We start from the raw sequence: 20348 nt of genomic DNA, 5'->3' as shown, positions 1-20348 counted from the left end.
ACTTTACCTGCGAGCAAGTGGAAAGTTGGTATCCATCGGCAGCGGTCCTATTGACGGCATCGGTGTCCGGGCCCCCACACATTGAGCAACGTTAGAGGACCATCCATGTCCTTGCAATCATACCTCGATGCCTGACATAGGGATCGATACATGTGTGCAAGGCAAGCTGAATCCTAACTAAACTTATGAATCTGAGAAAATTCATGAAGCAAGGGCAAATACTTCCAGTGCACAGTGATTCTAGACTTGTCTCTAAATAACGTCGTTCCAAATAAACACATTATGTGACATTTCACAAAAATTTTTCTACTTACTTGGTCAGTCAAATGTTGGCGCCGCTTTAAGGTGTGGAACCATGCCAGCTTGATTCTGCTTCCTCTATGGTCGTTCGGGCAGGAGCACTACCAAATTGGGTCATGCACTTATTCTCTAGCCACTTGTGATGTGATTAGTTGATCCAGTCACTGGAAAACCGTGAGTTCAGAGTCCAAAAATCATGGCGACGTCCTCCAAGGTGATGGTGCACTCGCCGTGTGGAAGATGAAACATGTGCGTCTTAGGACGCCACCTTTCAACCAGTGCATCTATACTCGGACTGTGAGTCAAGATCCTTCCTATCTAAGATATATGATAGAATCCGCTCTCTCTGAGTTGTTCTTCCACCCTAACATCATATGAGTCTATTTGATGTAAGTGTCTCGTGTGCAAATTTCTTGAACACTGAAAACAAAAGTAATAATTAACAATCAATAATTAGAACTAGTCAATAATTATTATACTAAATTACTACAGATCCAAATAATTTATAGTTACTAACTGAATTATTAATTATTAAATACTACAGTAAACACAAAAATTACTTATATATAGGATGTTGAAAATAACGTGAGATATACTCGTGAGCATGTGTGATGTCACGTTTTCCTATCTTCGTCTTTAACTCTACGATAAAAAAACATACGAACTGTTAATTATAATTATATCCTATTTACTGGTTATTAATCTTTTACAATCATTATTTGAAAATATATATTGTAAATTAATAATAAATAATTAAAATACTAATAAATTACTGTTTTATTGTTAAAAATTTTAAATAAACCATACTCTATTAAAAATAATTCAAAACATTAATATTATTAATTCTAATTTTCTATTTTTAGAAACAAAACTAAAATTAATAAATACATGTGCTAACAATTAATAACATTAATTCTACTACAACAAATTCGGTTTTATTATTAAATATTTAATATAAACATACCCTAAACAATAATATTAATAATTATTTTCTTAAAAACATTCCAAATAAAACTAAAATTAGTAAGAATATAGGTTAACAATTAACAATATTAATTCTGTTTTCTATAAATAACTAGTGTAGGTTCCTGTACTCTGTACGAGATAATACATAAATATAAATTTAAAAAAAAATTAAATAAAAATATATAGTAATTATTATTATAAATATTTTACAAAGTTATAACTAAAATCAAACTCTCAAGATTTTTAATATTAAAATATTAAAAATAATTAGTATTTGTCTTAATTAATTTGAGTTTGTTATGTGATCATCTCACTCATTTGCTTAAACAATTATTAGAAGTTAGAATCTCACTTTGTGTGTGTAGCAATCCATTGGCTAGCGAAAAAATATTAATAAATAGAGCATAAATACGTGGTTAGACTTGGCAGGAGTACCCGGATATGTGGATACCCGAATATGTGGATACCCGATCAGTCCATACCCAGTTGGAGAGGGTAATAACTTACCTGAGTCGGGGCAGATTTTGCTCAGGACAGGGCATGGTCAGGTTCAGAGTGTACCCCGCGTCCAGATATATACATATAAACACTTTTCTAGGTATTAGGATTTTCCTCATATTACAAATTCAGTGATTCACAACTTCAATCCATACTCTATAGCCACGCAAGAGAAACTCAGTCATCCTCACCCATAGTCTTCTTTTTCTCGACTTCTTCACAGAAAACCTCATAGCTCCCATCATCGTCGTTGCTGAGCCCATCACTGCCTACCCCCTTCACAGCTCATGTCGTCATCACTGCTTATCCCGTTACCGTCGCTATTGAGCCCATCGCCACTTTTCTCCTGCTGAGTCCCTTTTCTCTATGTAAATTTCTCCTCTCTCTGTGAGTCTGTTAAGTTCTTCTCTTCTTCCACAGACTTATCACTTAGTCACCGTCACTATGAATTCGGACATTGCTGTTATAATTTCATCTGAGTCTGTCACCGAATAAATAAAATTTTTATTCAAGTTGAACCAGTTGAAAATAGGCATGCATGAGATCATTTTTGCATGTAATTTCTAAATTTTCACATCCAAATTTGATCTACGTGGTTGAGTATTTTAGTTTGGCGATCATCGTGGTTTCGTTGCAACATTACTGTGATAAAAGCTACGGTAATTTTATAGCTAATATATGAGACAGACCAGATTATTAAAGTAATCAGGGAAATAACATTTAGACGTACGCATAAAATTTATAAGATGTGATTATCTCAAAAAAATATATGTGTATAGCCCAAGTGGAAGATTGTTAGGAAATTATTATTTCTTAATATATTTATGGATAATACATATATTAATTATAATTTCAAATTAAGTAATTTCACATTAAATGACTTATATAACGGTGATCTTATCTATTGTCATAAATATTAAATTAAATAAGTCATTATTACTTTTGATTTGGATAAATGAGATTAAAACCATAGATACTATTTGAGTTTTAGGGTTTAATGAGTGTCACACTCAAATATAAATAATGACTTCAGAATTTTGGTCTCTAACACATCAAACTCGCCTCCGTAGCTCTTTTCCACAGTGCAGTTGTGATTCAGCCATATCAGGGATATAGAAGATTTTGGTTGACGAAGATCAAAGAGCCACAAGAGCCAAACTCTCTGATCTCAATCATGCTCTCAAATGAAGGGACGCTTTCACGCTCTCAGTTATATTTCTTAATGATTTAACATGTATGAATGATCTTGAGATTGACAAATTCTAAAATTTTCAAATAAAATAGAATTTTTATTCAATCAAATGATGATAAATAATTTTATTGAAGTAAATTATACTAATATGATCATTGGATGATAAAGAATGCTAGAAAAATAAATAAATAATATTTTAAGAGTATAAAAATATTAAATTGTCATTTCACTTTACTTTTTTAATCAACGACAACAAATATCATGAATTAATTACATTTTTATAAAAAATTATATACCTAAAATTATTTTATTTTTTCAAAAATCTTTTGAACATATAATGGTTCAATGAGAGGTTGACTATTGAGAATTGAATATAATATTTTTAAATTTGTATTTTCAATAAAAAGATGTACTTAGTTCTATCCATCCTAAATAATTCTATATTCACTATTACTTATCCATCTAATAATGTTAACATTGATAGAATATTATTTTTAGATGCAAAAAATTTAAAATATATTTATTCTATTTCAAAAATCAATATTCATATTTAACTTAGAATTTCAACAAATATGGCAAAAAGATTATATTTTTTAGTTAAAAAAGTAAAATATCTATAAATATATTTTTGTGCTTTAGCTTTAAATTTTTCAAAAAATTTGACAAGTTAATGGAATAAAATCATATTTCTATAACATATATAAGAATATATATTACACATAAATAAAAAATGTTAGGTGTAATAAGAACAAATACATAAATTAAACTAAAATTTAAAAAATAAGAACCAATAAAATATTGAAAAAAAGAAATATAAATGGAAGGGAAACAAATTATCAGACGGAAGAGAAATAATTTAATAATTTTATGTGTATATAAAAGAGGAATAAAAAAAAGATATACAATGCCTTGTTTAATATAATTTAGTAAGATTTATGGGAATAAACACATAGAAATAAGAAAATAAAAATTAATAAAAAAACATAAATATCTGAATTAATATAAAAAATAAAAAGTAATAAAATAATGATAATCCATCTATATCTTAATCTTTTAATATAATTAATTAATAACAATATAATTAGTCTACCATAATTTTAATCTAATCTTTTAATATAATTAATTCTAATTAAGTAATCAAATAAATTGAATATAAAATGTCTAATATAATCATATATATATGGGATAAAATGTCACTTTAAAATGAGATTATTATTAATGATGTATAAATATTAAAATTCTATTAATGCATTAATTGAAATACATTATTAGAATAAATAGTTGCAAGAATTAAAATAACTGAAATTTATTAATTTTAATTAGTTAAATTAGCATAAAATAAGAAAAAGATTATTAATCAGATTAAATAAATTAAAAAATATTACTGAGCAAACTAAATGTCACAATAATTATATTACTAATTAAAAAATCAATTTAATCAATTCAAATTTTTTTAATAGACAATTAAAGATCAACAATGAATAAAAATAAATGGGATATAATAAAGAATAATTTTGGTAGTATAAATAACTAAATTAAATTATTATATACAATTTTTACTTACCTTATTATAATTTAAGTTAACATTAATGATAAAAAACTAATTTTAAATAGTCCCAATTTGTATTTTACAACGTAACTAAAGCACAATTCACAATTTTTTATTTTGTGATTAATCAACATTTTTTAAATTTTTTTGTTTAAATCTTCTGTATTTTATGATTGATAATTTTTTCTACAAAATACAAATTTATGATAAATTATTACAATCACAATAAATTAAGAAAATCAAGAAAAAATTATAAAAAATTAAATAAAAGATAAAAATAGAGTAAAGATTTATTTTGAAACTAAAAAATTGTCAATTATGCTAGAAATTATAAAAGTTTGTATCTTATTATATAATCAATTTTGTTACTCACTTCAACTTCGTTATCCCTTTGTATCCAAAAAAGTATATAATGTCACATTTATTTCAAAAAAAATGAAACTCTTCAAATACACGATATAATGTATAATTTAAGAATAATAAAATAAAAAATATCTAAAATTTAATAATAATATTTGAAATTTTCAATAACGATAATACAAAGAGTTTAAATCTACCAAATAAATTCAATAGTTACCTTTTGCACATCTTATTTAAATTTGAATTTTAAAATTTAATTTGTATCTTCTTTATTTCTCCTAATATAAATTATTTTTGACAAAAAATAGGAAAAAATCTATTAGACCAAAAAAATATTCTATCAAAGAAGTATTATAAGGAAATTTATAATTAGAGAAGAAAATAATAAAAGTATTAATAATAATAAAGAAAAAGAAATGAAGCTCATATTAAAGAATATTAGAAAAAAAAATCATAAAGTTCATATTGATAATAATAATGCTAAGTAATGATATTGCTGTTTTAGGCTTCTAACCTCCGCCTTTGGCTATCGTTTTTTTCTTTCTTTGATTTTTTTTATTTAAATTATCAAGTCATAAAAAAATAAAGAACAATTCAAGAAAACGAAAATAGCAAGATCAATTGTAATAACTATATAATCAAAATACATCGGAGAAAAACAAACTATTATATGATAGAATTAACACGAGTATATTCAATCATTAAATAAACAAAGTTAACGCAAAACAAAATTACACGTAAAGAGAAAAAAAGAATTAAAATATCAAAGTGATAAAAAGATTATTTTTACAATTTTATTTTGTCATGTTTATATATATAGAAGACTATAAAATAATGAACATCTAACTAAATTAAATTGTATTTATTATTATTAGAAATGGTAAGAGAGAGTAGTAGAGAAAAAATTTGTATGTATTCAAGTTGTGTAGAATGATACAATATAGAAGGGTATTTATAGATGCTAAGAGAATCGAAATAATAAAGACGTAATATCCTATAATAAATATTCAGATATGTTGAATAATACTAATTGATCTAATTGATATACATAATATTAAATTGTGTGATACTTAACTATCTAATCAAATCAATTAGTTGATATAATTTATCTATCATAATGAATTATATTTAATGAGTTAAAAGAAATAAATCAGGAAATACTTTTAGAAGCATGCTACGTCAACTTTATCATTAAGTGCAAAAACCTGATTTTTATATAATAGAATAGATTAGAATACTAAAAAAATCCAGTCTTATTATTAAATACTAATAATTCTATTTTTATTTATTTTAAAAACCTTTCAAATAAAATTAAAATTAGTAAAAATATATGCTAAGAATTAATATCAATTCAGTTTTTTTAAATAAATAATTAAAATACTGAAAAACATTCAGTTTTATTATTACATATTTCAAACATAACTAAAATAACTAAACTAATTATTAATAATAATCAAGGCCAAAATATTTTAATAAAATTTTCAAACCTACACCACTAAAAAACATATAATAACAACTATTTATTAAATAAATTTTAAATCTGTTGTTAAAAAAAATAGTTCAAATAAAACTAAAATTACTAAAATATATACACTACAAGAAATTACTAGAATAGCGACCGATTTAGTGACCGATTCTGGTGGTCGCTAATTAAAAAATAGCAACCAACTTCGGTTGCTAACGGCTAGCGACAGATTTTAGCAACCGATTTTTAAACAAGTCCATCAAACCTTCACCAAATTTTCTGCCATTAAATCAATCGTTGAATAAATCACTCGCTAAATAGTGACCAACTTCTTGGTTGCTACATCGGTCGCCGATGAAATCGGTCGCTAAACTAGTCGTCCATGCCTGATTTGAAAAGTCGCTAAATTGATCACTAATTCTGAAACTAAAAATCTGAATTGGTCACTGTTCCTGATCCAAAACTTAATTTTCATAATAATTATATTTGCACAAAATATAAAAAGAATCAAACATAGATCATTTTTTCAAATAAATAACAAAACCATTCACAATATCTACATAGAAATATAGAATTTAAAATATTAAAAATTCCTAAATGCATCAAATTTATGATCCACAATTTAGACTAAAACATAGTAAAAATAATTCAGGAACAACATAACTATATTCTATTCAATATCTACTTAGACCAAGCAATTACATTTATCTCAGCTTGTGCACTCTGTTATAACTCGAGTCTCTTTCAAGGACACCACGTCTTTCCATGATCGTAGGATTCCCACATAGTAATGATGACAACCGCTTTTACTGCAAAACAATATATTAAGATCAAATGAAATACATCATAAGAACATTAAAAAATAATGTTCACTAAATACATGAAAATATTACAAACTATATCAAATGCACAAATGTTCCAAACTATTACAAGCGACTTAACATAATAGTTTAAGCTCTACTCACAAAAAAAAAATAGTTTCAGCTTTAAAAAGAATTGGTTCATACCAATTATATTCTAAGTTCTAATGTGAAATCCCTAAATTACGTAATCTTTTGTTTTAGACCTATTCTAAATTCTAATGTATATTAAATAAATGTTTACTTTTCCAATCTAGCAACTATTGTTCTCTTCTGTAGCATTCAGAATTTGAAATTCCTCACTCAACTCATTGATTACTAATAAGAAACTATCCAACACTAAATATGTAACAATCCTGAACTTTATTTATTTTACTGATTTATCGTTGTTACTTGATGGAATTTTCAATGTCTATCACAAACCTATACTTGACATCTTTATTTATGATCCTTTCAAAAGCTTCATTAGCATATTCAATGGGAATCACTTCTATATTTGGATAAATCTCCTTTTCAGCACACAAATCAATCATTTCTTGGGTATCTTTTATGCCTCCTGCAGCACTTTCAGAAATGCTTCTCATCCCTATAAACCACAAATAATGCACATTCAAAGTTTCATTGCTTCAATATAAATTAGTGCTTATCATTACAAAAATTTATTTTTCCATAATTCAGAAGCAACATACCACCAATAAGGCTTCCTGGGCTTAATTTGATTTCACTTGGAGCCCCAACTAAGGCTAAGACAGCACATGTTTTCAGAAGAAACATGTAATAACAACCTACTTACACTCATTTGTTCTTAATTAGATGTAATAACAATCTCACTAGCTCTCAATCTCATATCTGCTTATAAGTTATAACATGATTTATTATTTAAAGAAAAGGAAATTATGACAAACAACAACTTAAAGAGGATAAATTATTAAGTAAAATAAATATTACCATTTAACAGTAACATCACATAAGAGAGATTTAATGTATTTTAACATTTATGCAATTTATCTTCTAACTTCTTTCTTCTTTTTCTGAATATATATGTAACAACAGGCCAATATCATTATCATTCCAAAAATTGTAGCAATTGTGCTTCCTACTATTATTCCAACTATCTTCTTGTGATTTTCCCCTCCAGATTCTGATATCCAAAATTCACCATTTAATATAAATATGAAACTAACATTACAAAATACACTTTGATAAAAGAAATAATAAACAACACAGTGACAATTATAATTTTTAACAAATGTGGACAATAATTAATCAATGATTAAAATAGGTTAATACATACTGTGTTTCTCTGAAGCTGACATTCGAATATAAAGATCAGCAATAAGAAGTAGTGTGTGAAAGTGAAATATAGATGTAAGAGAAGCATACTTGAACTCAACCTCAGGCTTGTTATGCCTTTCAACTTCTTGACAAGGGAAGTTTTGCAACCAACCAAAAACCACAACAATTCTTAGTTCCACAACAACAAGAAACAATAATAATTAAAAAATAAAAGGTGAAAAAGCAAAAACATACCTGGAGGCACAAAGCAGCGTCAAGGGTGTTGCGAATGCACATCAAGTAAGGGCGCAAGGTGGAGGACTGCAAAACATTCAAAATAGAATGAATTGAATTGAATTGAGGAGCTAATAACTGAAAAGAAAAACAAAGGTTCATTGAAATTGAAGTACGTGTGGGTGCGTACCATGGGACTTTGGTGGTAGTGGTGGTTGCTTCTGAAATCTGAATCTTCAACAAAAGAAAGAAATGGAAGTGATCCGAAATCAGAAAGAAATCTTGGAGTATAAGCAAATCAAATCAATGAATGTGTTTGAGGCTTCAGAATATCAAATAAATTAGTTTGAGAGTGAAGTTACCGGAGAGACAATTGTTGTTGTTGTTGCCGGAGAAGAAGTTACCAGAGGAGGTGGCGGTGAGAAATGAACTACACGACAAGGAGCAAAGGCAGATCTGGACAGCAGGAAACGATATGCAACAAAAGAGTGAATAGAGGAGGTGGCATTACCAAAGGAGGTGGCACTACCAGAGGAGGCAACGGTAAGAAAAGAACGGCATAACAATGAGAAAGTCAGATCTGGATGGTGATGAGACGATCTGCAAACTTAGACGATGCCAACGCCGCCAAGATCTCAAAGATGAAGGCGGCGATGCCGAGACCTCAGAAGACGACGGCGATGAGACCTCAGGAGACGGCACTATAATCAGAAGATGACAAAGACAGCCATGCGACAAAAAAGACGGTGTTGTGCTTCTGGCAGTTAACTCGGTACTTTTTTGGAGGAGATGAAAATGGGTGAATTTAGGGTTTGCAAAGGTATTTTAGTAACTATATTATTTTATTTAAATTAGTGACTGATTTAGCGACCATTGCTTTAGAGACCGAATTAGCGACCAAACAATTTTTTTACTCTATCTCTCTATCGGTTGCAAAATCGGTCGCTAAGTTAAAAAATAGTGACCGATTTTGTGAACAAGAATCCCAAAGACATTACTTCTCTTATTTTGGTTGCTAATTCGGCCGCTAAATTAAAAAAAATAGCGATCGATTTAGCGACCAACTTTATTCTAGTTGTATAATAAACTTATCGGTCGCTAATTCGGTTGCTACTAGTGACCAATTTTGTTGGTTGCCAAAATCGGTCGCTATCTTAACAATTAGCATAGCGACTGAATTAGTGACCAAACAAATTTTCACCCTTTTTCTATCGGTTGCAAAATCGGTCGTTAAATTAAAAAATAGTGACCGATTTTGTGACCAAAACTCCCAAAGTCATTTCTTCTCTTGTTTTGGTTGCTAATTCGGTCACTAAATTAAAAATATTGACTGATTTAGCAATAACTTTATTCTGGTTGTATAATAAAATTATCGGTCACTAATTCGTTTGCTATTAGTGACCAATTTAGCAACCAATTTTTTTCTGGTCCTAAAAATTCTATATCGATCGCAAATCAGTCGCTATTAGCAACCAATTTTTTCAGTTGTTAAAATTGGTCGCTATTTTGATAATTTTTTATGGTGATACTAATAATTAATTAATAATATCCTAACAATAATTAACTAATACTAACCCTAGAACTACTACTACAACTACAACAACAAAATTATAAACTATTTTTTCACTATTGTTTTCACCTTAAAACAAATTAATAATAATAATAATAATAACTAATAATCCAACTTACCTTGGTCCCACAAAGTTAGAATGGAGAAAGCTTGTCCTCTTGTTCTAGCAGAGCCATTTTCTTCAAGGGCAATTATAATGTACAGACCCCGAGTATGTAAGAATTTACAGATTTTCGATTGGAAGAACACAGCAGCAACACATGTCCATGAGCCATGCGTCTGGGTGCAGCATGGAATTGAGTGGAGAAAGGGGTGTGCCCACCACGGAGCTGAGCCTCCTACGCTGGGTCATGGGATGGCTCCGTTTGGTTTTAAATTTTTTGTTTGGACAAGCTTCATATGGATAGGTGGACCAAGGCATGGCTTTGTAATGAATGGGCCCGGTCAACAAAAAAGTGATCAAATGATGTTGTATGAAGAACATATAATTGAAGGGCTTATGACTCAAATGGAACAAAATATATATATGATGAAAAAAGGATTATTAATTTAATATAATAAATGTGATTTAAGCAAGATTTAATATGTGGTTTGACACTGTTGTATTAATGATAGATGTATGACACAGTTTATGTTGCCAAAAAATTATAACGAAAAATTTTTTTGAAGGTAATATACTTTAGAGTTAAGGATCTTGAGTGTAGGATTTATATTTTGGGAACTAGTGTGTAGGTAATCGTAGGTAGGATTGGGGTTTTAGGATTTAGGGTTTAGGAACATAAATTATTTTAATATTTTCATGTATTACTTTCTGCTCTGCTCTAAATTTTTCGGTATCTGTCACTGGTTTGCAGTATAATTACTGAATACGAAACTTTTAGTCCAGTGTGCAGTGTTACGGTGACTTAATTTTTTCCTTCTAAGTATTAACGTTAATTAAATGAAGGCAAAAGGAAAAGTGAGCTTGGTTAGTGTGGATGTGGCTACGCCTCCGATGTGGAAATAGAATTGTTGACCTGTAGAATGTAAAATAAGAAAATAGTCGGTCTTCACTGTATTCTGAGTGGAAGTTATGAAATAGTGGAAGTTATGAAAGTGTGGAAGAATTAAGGACGAGACAAAATGAACACGAGACTCATGATTAATACAAACGAGTTGTTAATTCGTTGTGGTGAACATAAATTGTCACATTAAATCGTAACATTAAACTGCAAACACGAGAGTGTAAACGCTGAACCCTAAACTTGAGCCCCGGAACATGGACCATGAGCCCTGAATCCTAAACAAGGTAAACCCAAAGAACAGAACCGGTATTCGTAATCCACAAAGAAGAATTCGTATATCCGTTAGAGACGGAATGCTATATACAAATTCGTAGGAGAGAAATCCTGAACCGTGAAAAGTCAGTTGATTTGCTTATTCCTTTCTGGGACAATACACGGCGAGACACATTCCGGAAGCTGAACCCCGAATGTCGAACCCAGAAACTCCTAATCGTGAAAACGATGAACCATGTTGTGGGAGCCCGAGAACCAAATTCCGTTAACACCGTATCCAAAATCTTAAATCGCAGTTGATTTGTTTATCCCATTTGGTGAAAGAACACCATGACCCTATATGCTGGACCCTGAACCCTGAACCGTTTAGGATGAGATGTGAATCTGGAATCTGAATCTGTAAACCAGAATTCGTATTCCGAAGTCCGTTAATGTTAAACCAGGATCTGATAAACTGGTCAGTAGAGTGGGTTGAGTCATAGATGAAAGGATTGAACCGGTGAAGCTATTGGTTTACTATTATTTCGGTTTAACCGATAAGTTACTTGTTGAACCGACAAAATCGGTCTTCCTTGGATAGAAAATATAAAATAGTCAAAAGTATGAAACTAAAATTTAAGATAGATGTGTTCACTAATATTTGTGACAGTACAATCTATATTTAGTAAGTTATTTTCACCAATTTATAATTCAGTTATCACTAAGAAACATTATAAGTATATAGTATTTTTTCATATTAAATACGTAGCAAGTTTGTTATTGCACTGAATGTGAGTATTTTAGATTCTGGTATCTGAGTACGTCGTCTATAATTATTATATTGTGTTTATTAGAATAAAAATTCACGTAACTCAAAGAAATAAATTGCTTGAATGGCCTAAAGTGAGCATACTGCTTTTCTTTTCCTCTTTTACAGATGACATAAGTTATTGTTAGTGCTATAGTGAGTAACAATGAGTATAAATTTGTTTCGCGCATGTAGTTGGTCACCAGTTAGTCCGCAGATATGATCAGGGACCAGTGACGGAGCCAAAAAATTTAAGGGTTAGGGACAAAAATATATACACTAAAATAAATTTTGTTGAACATTATTAATTATACAAAGATATAAAAATTAAAAAAAGTTAATGAACACTTTTATTCTTAAAATACTATTCATTATTTAAAATTTATAGAAAATATTTTTTTATTTATAAAATTTGAACTTAAAACATTTTAATTAAATTATGTATAACTTGTTATTCTAACTAATTTTTTTATAGACATTTAGTAATAAAAGGCTGAATCAACTGGCACATTAGCGACTAATGATACACTAGTATTTATAATTCAAAACTAAAATTATATATAAATACCAGAGCATGTAAATATGTATATAAAAAGTATGTTTGTATAAAACAAGAGAAACTTAATTTACAATTTTTTTCTTTCTTTCTTTTTAAAATAATTAAATTTGTTATATATTTTTTAATTTAATTTTGATATAATTTTAGATAAAGATTTTATTCACCTTTTTAATTATGTATTATAGTAAAATTTTTTGTCATTACTATTTCTAAAAATAAAAAATATATTCTAACGTAGTAAATTAATCAATTTATTTTAAAATTTTATATGCAACATAAATACATACAATAGTAATGACATAATAAAGGTAAAAAACAAGTAATAAAGATGAATAAATTGATAACAAAATAAAATATATAAAATCATGAAGAGAATAAAATATTAGATTAATACCTAAACTATAATTGTTTGAATTAAAATTTACAATTGAAAATATCAAAAAGAGTAGCAACGAAATTGGAAGATACATAGAATTATAGAAAGCTATGTAAAAAACTTCACGCATCAACTTCAATTGTGTCGAAACAAATGGTAATTCAAGATTCAAATAAATTTGTAACTATAGCCTTTAAAAAGAAAGGAGTGAAATAATTACAGATTTGTTGTTTTATAACTCCAATCTAATAAATAAATTGAAAGTATGAAAAAATTTGTTTACATACTTACTGAATATCACTATTATGCCGTGTGTGTATATATGATAATTTGTTTAAATTAGAGGTAGTCACTAATTTGATATCAAAAGATTAGTGCACACACAAAATAATTTCGACATAATTTAAAAATTGTGATAATTATAAATAATGAAGATTATATTTATTAAAAGTAACAAAAACAGCTTTTGTATTTGACGAGTGACATATTTATTTAATCTAAATCATTTTGTCAATATTTGAATATACATTTAAAAGATGCAAAAAAATATTTAGAGCAAAATCTGATTGGTAGATTTTATATTTTTTATTTTTCATGAAAAAAATTTAGTGATTCACAATTAAAAGTTTTTAAAAAATTCACTTGACATAAACGCTGTAAATTTTTGAGAATGCAAAGATCATAATTTTTCAATATTACTTCCAAAAAAATGCATCAAAATGTGACATCTAAAGTAATTTGTTAGAGTATATATTTAATGTATATCCACTTCTTCGGAACTTATTTGTTAACACATTTTAGAGTTATATTTTGTTAGCAATGTAAATTTTTGGATACTATTTTCGTTGTTTACTCGTTTGAAATAATTTGTTTCAAAACATTATTCTTTCTTCTATTAATTACCGTTAGGTTAGCAACTTTATTTTAAAATAATTAAAATATTTGATAGTCAATAGAATTCAGTCTAATATTTTATTAGATTTGATTACAAGTATATAAAATTATTCTGTTAAATTAATTTCAAATTAAATAAATGATATTGTTAAACTAATTTTAATCTTAAAATAAAAGATGACTGATAAAAATGTTACTCTTATGTTGACTATTAAATAAAAAATGGTTAAACAAAGGATAATACACAAATAAGAAATCAAAATAATACTATTTATTTATTGGTGTTTTCTATTTTTAGTTTAACTTTAGTTTGTTCTGAGACAACATCAGTTAAAAAAACCTTTATAAATATAAACATTATAAAGCATCCATTTTGTAAAAGTATGAGAGTTGAGTTTTCAAATAATTATTCTGCGAGAAATATAAAAAAAAAAGATGTTTGATTGTATTGACAATAAAGAGATTATTTAATCTTTTTAAAATATGAAACCTGAAAGAATAAAATTTTATTATTTAATACTTTTAAAATATGAAACCTAAAAAATAGAAATATTTTTTATATGTTATTATTTAATATATTATTTTAGTACATTAAGTTGTTGGTTAGATAATTTAAAGAATAATTATATTTTATAATAACAAAGTATAATTATAAAAATTATTATCATATTATGTATATTTTGTCTCACTCATAAAATTTTTTAGATTTGTTACTAGATATAATATAGAAGAGTAGTTTTGCTATCTAAATGTTGATCATATATATATATATATATATATATATATATATATATATATATATATATATATGAGTGAAAAACATGACAAACTTATTGTTAAAATCGTTCATGATAAGGATTTTTTTTTTTAAATTTTGTACCCTAGTTATGTAATTAATTAGGTCCCACAGGTTTGCAACACTAGTTACATTGATTAAAATTGAAATAAAATAATTAAATAAATAACGTAGGCGGTTTAGGGTTCCTCCGGAAAGCATACAGAAACGGCCCCGTAAGTGGGAGTCAGTTTCGGTGGAGTCACTATTGCTCAGCGTGTGAGTGCGAGATGCTTTTTTGGTCTATGATTTGCATGTTTATTCACTCAACAGTTAGATATGAAGGGAAAAATTCCATGTGACTGGTACAGCTTGAAAAAAAGTCACGTAGAATCGTTTAACACCAAATGCATGCATGGATGGCCCTGAACCTGATAATTCATGGAAGTTGATGCCAACGAGGTGAAAAGTAGCCGCGAACACCCTATTACGCCCTTGATTGAATGATTCATGTCTTTAGTATGGAGCAAAAAATATAGGGTCCATATAAATTACCTTGGACACACATATGTGATATCTCATATGAGGGAACATCTAACCAAGGATAATGCATACGTTATGAAAAATATTTTTTTTTTTGCGTTAATAAGAAGGAAAAATTAAGTAAGTATCAGTGCGACAACTAATCCATCGGTTGGTGTTGTGAATAAAATGACTAGAACTTGTTATTTGTTATTTATATTTTTAACAATAAATAAAAGTTGACATGATCTTAATTTCATCGCAAAAAAATTATTAGAGATGGGCCGGAATTCGCAGAAAGGTATTATAGATATGATTGTTGAGAAGAACACCATATATTGATGGTGGAAGACATATTCGTTTATAAGTGGGTGCTACCGATTCTTCCAAAATAGTTAATGAAATGGGTTGGAGAATTGTGATTAAAAACATGATTGTAGTAAATAACAAGTGATCCTATCTCTGCTCTTGAACTAGAAATAAATGTACACTTAACAATGACGACAGGAGTTAATCTAGGTAGAAAATGTAGAAAAACTGTTTTCTTGACTTGCATGGACTGATGCTAGACACATTGGTAGATCGACAATCTTGCAAGTCTTCGTGGCCTCCTTAAATGTGGAATTTGCCGCGGCGTGCAATAATGAAGAGAGTAGTCGTAGTCAGAGTCTTAGGAAGTTGATAAACTCCTTGCCAATTTCACCTATTCCCATCGTTCGATTCGGTTAGTACCGTCCAGGTCGTGGAAGTTGATCTTGCAACGTGTGGGTGGTTTAGTTGCATCAATGGTGGTTATTCCATGCAGCCTTGGCATTTTGATGGCATATATGTGTGGTGACATGAGTTTAAGCCTGATTGTGTATGCAATGTAGTTGAAGGAGGGAGAGTAGTATTTATAGCAAATTATAGTAGAATCCTATGCCTGTGGCATGGACATGTATGACCCCTTGCTATTGATAAATTTGTATAAGCATGGTACTGACCTAGCACTGGTTCATCGGTTTCTTGGTTCAGCCGAGAAGAAACCTTTTGAAGTGATAGGACCGGTCAAAGATAGTTAAAAATGCATTTAGACATGAAGAAATATGAACTTAACCTTTAAATCCGAAGTGAACACAGCTTCCACAAATGTTAATAAAGAAGTTATAATCCGGTGAATGTGAATTAATAATATAAGGTTCTATATATTTTTACCTTCAAAAGATTTACATTGTAAGGTGCAATTAAGGTTAATTTTTTTTGATTCAGTACCTAACTAACTAGTATACATTTCATGATGTTCCCTTTTCCTTGGTTAAAGTATATTGATTAAAGCTCGACAATGTCGCAATGGCGCTCTGGTTTGGCCGGTTGCACACCGATTTTCTCAGGCTTAGGTTTGGCGCCAAAGTCGCTTTTCCATTTGCACTCAGCTGACTTGGATGCAATGTCTGGAATGACAGACCTATCTGCACTCTGTAAGATTCATTGAGAAAAGGGCACACATTAATTACCATTTTGGACATGGAGATGGTGGTGCGGGTATACATTCATGTAGTGGATTAGTCATGCAAGTATATCATTTGCTATTTAGAGAAACTAGTTAGGGTAATATGGTCCAACTTTGTACTCGGTCTAAATTAAAGTTAGCACCGCCTCAACATTGCTAGAAGAAAAGCTCCAATGTCCATGGTCTCTTAGCCAATTGCGATAGGGCGTAATGTCCATGATTCCCTGATCCCCCGTGTGATTTCAAAAGCACTGGCGACTGTTTAGTAGCACGCGGGAATCTTACGAAGCTAGGAAACAGGAGTTACCAGGTGGGGGAGTCTTCCGCACCCGTGAGGACCAACTGAGAGCGAACACGTTCATCCTCGCATGCAAGAAAGTATTCCCGGTCCAAGTCACGTGTCGTTGTAGCCCATGTGAGTATAATCGTGATTACGCTATATCTCGCAATTTACTTCTTTTTTAAGCACAGGTCACATTTTTGGAATGCACTATCATCCTGTTTTGTCATAACTATTAATACCCTATACATATCCCCATGCTTGTGTTAGTGTTTGATTCATAGCATCTTTCCTCGTGACTTTGGGGAGCTAGTGATTTAATAGGTAGCAAACGTTAATGATGTGGATATGTGAAATTTCTCTTTAACTTGTGCGAGATAATCGGAAATTAGGTCGTCTTTAAATTTATTTTACAGAATCTTGCTATCCATGGACACAGGGAAAGTGGTCTTTCGTGTCACCGTTCCTAATTTCCGGAAGAGAGACGACGTCTTTTCAAAGTATGCGAAATGTGGGGTTGCATTAACCCAAATGAAGATGTGTGTTTTTTTTTGGGACATGAAGATTTGTGGTTTTTAAGTCCTTGCTAGAATATAACAATTTTTTTCCAACTGGGCTCTTAGTTAATTTCACCCAATAACACAATGCATGGTTACAACGGGCTTATATTGCATAAGCCTAAGTGATGAGAGATACATGTCTTCAAATTAGGAGAAGGTAGGTAACGAAGGAAAAAAAGGACTGGGCTTAGCTATAGCCCACTTCTACGTTTAGTATTCTGAAATGGACCACCTAAGAAAGCAACCTAACATGGAAGGCAATCATTTTGCAAAAGAGGGCGGGTTTACATGGTAACCCGATCTAAGGTTAGGGGGTGATTGAATGCACAGCCTGGGTTAGTCTTGTAGGTATCAAAGAGTTAACGAGGTCTTTGCGAAAGATTGAACCCATCGCAAGTTGACCGGCGGTAAAACCCCAACCGGCGTCGACTAATATGAGTCGGATCCGCATCCTCCACGCTCCCGTCATGAGACCAAAGGGGATGGCCCCTCGGCCACTGCATGGCCTCGCGTCACTTGTGCTCAGGGTCAGGGATATACCCATGCGGCCGAGCTTTAGGCGACGTCAGCTTGAACGGCGACGTTGTCCGACTTTGCCGGTACATGCACAAGCATGGAGTCCTTCTTCGGCAGACACAGCTGGAGGGCGCCGGCACCGGCCACGTGGTCCCCAGACCACATTCCGTGGTCACGTCACTTCTTGCCACAAGGGGTCATCATTTTCAAGGGATTGGGGCTGAGTGTATATCGAGTCTTGGATCTACTGTGCCTCGCCGGTTGAATGAGGTATTTTTCTCTTATTTGGCCTGTTTGGATGTTGCACTGTGTGGTTATGAATTTGATGCTGTGAAGTTCTCTCGATGTCGTTTTTGGGTTTACAAACAAATACAATAAAGTCGCCAATAGGGGACCATAGGAGACTTTGTAAGTTTCCTCATTTATTGGGTTACTGGAGATTTATGGTGTTTCTCGGTTTGAGCTCCTTCTCCGTCGGTCTTCTTCTGGAAAACACTACGTATATGATAAATTAAGCATTGTTCTTTCATGAATGTGACCTTATCTATTTCCAATCATAGCCTTGTTTTGCTACTTTCTGGTGTGTCCTTATCATTGGTTAAGAATCCCGTTTGATATTGTGCAGCACGCATGCTGAAGTGTATATTTTGCATTTTGATGCAGGCATCCCCGTCGTCTCTCGTTTGGCCCAAAGCCGAGTGACAATGTTGTACATGAAATGAAGGGATCCTTGCCGCTTCCCCCCTTCTAGCTCAAGATGTTCCCTGTCGTGTGCTCGAAAAAGGCCGACGACAAGCCTTGTCAGGTAAGCAAATGCCTACTTCCTTATTGGTTTGGGGAGATTATAATACGAACGTCGTGTGCTGTGTCGTGCATTGTGGTACATGATAACTGTTTAGTTGACATTGTTCTTTCAGAGTACCTCCGGAAGTGGACGACGAGCCACTCGTCTCGGCAGCGAGCTGTGACTCCGTGTGTCCAGGGCCCAACAATGTAAGCATCATAGACCAGTCTTTCGATGTCGTCCTTATTGGCCAGACCATTCGTGATTAATAAAATGCATTCTTAAATCCTCACAGGAACGCAGTCCCATAGCAATGAGCGTGGTTAGTAGCGTATCCGGGATGCAGTCCGATATCAGGAGATTGTCTGAGGCCATTCGTCGCCATGATGCGGTGGTGTCGGAGATAAGGGACACTATCAACCTTCTAACCCAACAAAAGTCTTCAATCGTGGTGGATGCACCCAGCTTTGCACCTTGCACGCATTGCAAAAGCTGCCGAAGGGAAAGCGACGTCAATCGGCCGAAAGGGAATGAGACAACCATGAAACCTGTGAGCAAGAGTTGTCGTGGAAAAAAAACATAGCCGCTTGATCTGGCATCAACTCCCGTAATTAACACCACCTTCACGGTTGATCACATCCCTTTTTTCACCAAGAGAAACAAGAAGCCCACCCGAAAACTATTCCCAACTCGGAAAGCGCTACGATCTATGCATGTCCCCGAAGTGGTGCGTACCCAGCCGCCTTTTGTATTTATTTGAACTGTAGTTGATTCCAATTTCTTTTCTTCACTGGTAGTCACGACATAATCTCGTTGCCCCATTTTTAGGTGGATCTAAGCTCGGACGACGACCTGGAGAAGACAGCGCGGCACACTAAATCCAATAGGGGCTTGGAGACATCGGGACTAGCTGGACGGCAAAGGCGCGATGCTCCTGCCCTGGGAAAAGAAGGAGTCGTGAACTTAGGCCAGCTACTAAGCATGAAAGTCGAACGCATTCCAAAAGTGATTAAGTATATATGGGTAATCAAATAAGTAGTTCTAATTGCCTAGTCCGCTCAGGGTGTCATATCCACTTGAACTGAGTGATTTTCATTGATTATTTATAGTCCATGAACTTGATCTTCCCTCCAAATAACGAAATGAATTGATTAGGTGTGAAGTTGGCCGTTGCAACTTACATCTTTGACAAAAATCTTCAAGAGAGGTATGCAAACCAATGACAATCAGTTAAGGATTATCCCGTTGCATTTTACTGCC

The 20348-nt window shown here is 31.3% G+C and overlaps 1 protein-coding gene across 1 annotated transcript; it reads right to left on the bottom strand.

Annotated features, from left to right (window-relative positions):
• Positions 1 to 7039: 7039 nt before the first annotated feature.
• LOC148568308 (putative cinnamyl alcohol dehydrogenase 1) lies at positions 7040 to 7964 on the bottom strand. The gene is made up of 3 exons (XM_088483355.1): positions 7880 to 7964; positions 7614 to 7776; positions 7040 to 7139 (listed from the first exon to the last, which is right to left on the bottom strand). Exons 1-3 carry the CDS (start codon positions 7962 to 7964, stop codon positions 7040 to 7042), a joined length of 348 nt encoding a protein of 115 aa, XP_088339481.1.
• Between the last annotated feature and the right edge of the window lie 12384 nt (positions 7965 to 20348).

The sequence above is a fragment of the Arachis ipaensis genome, chromosome B4 (assembly GCF_059453495.1).
Source record: "Arachis ipaensis isolate K30076 ecotype BB chromosome B4, ASM5945349v1, whole genome shotgun sequence".
Lineage (NCBI taxonomy): Eukaryota > Viridiplantae > Streptophyta > Magnoliopsida > Fabales > Fabaceae > Arachis > Arachis ipaensis.
The sequence above is the reverse complement of the archived record's forward strand: the minus strand, read 5'-3'. Positions and strand labels throughout refer to the sequence as shown.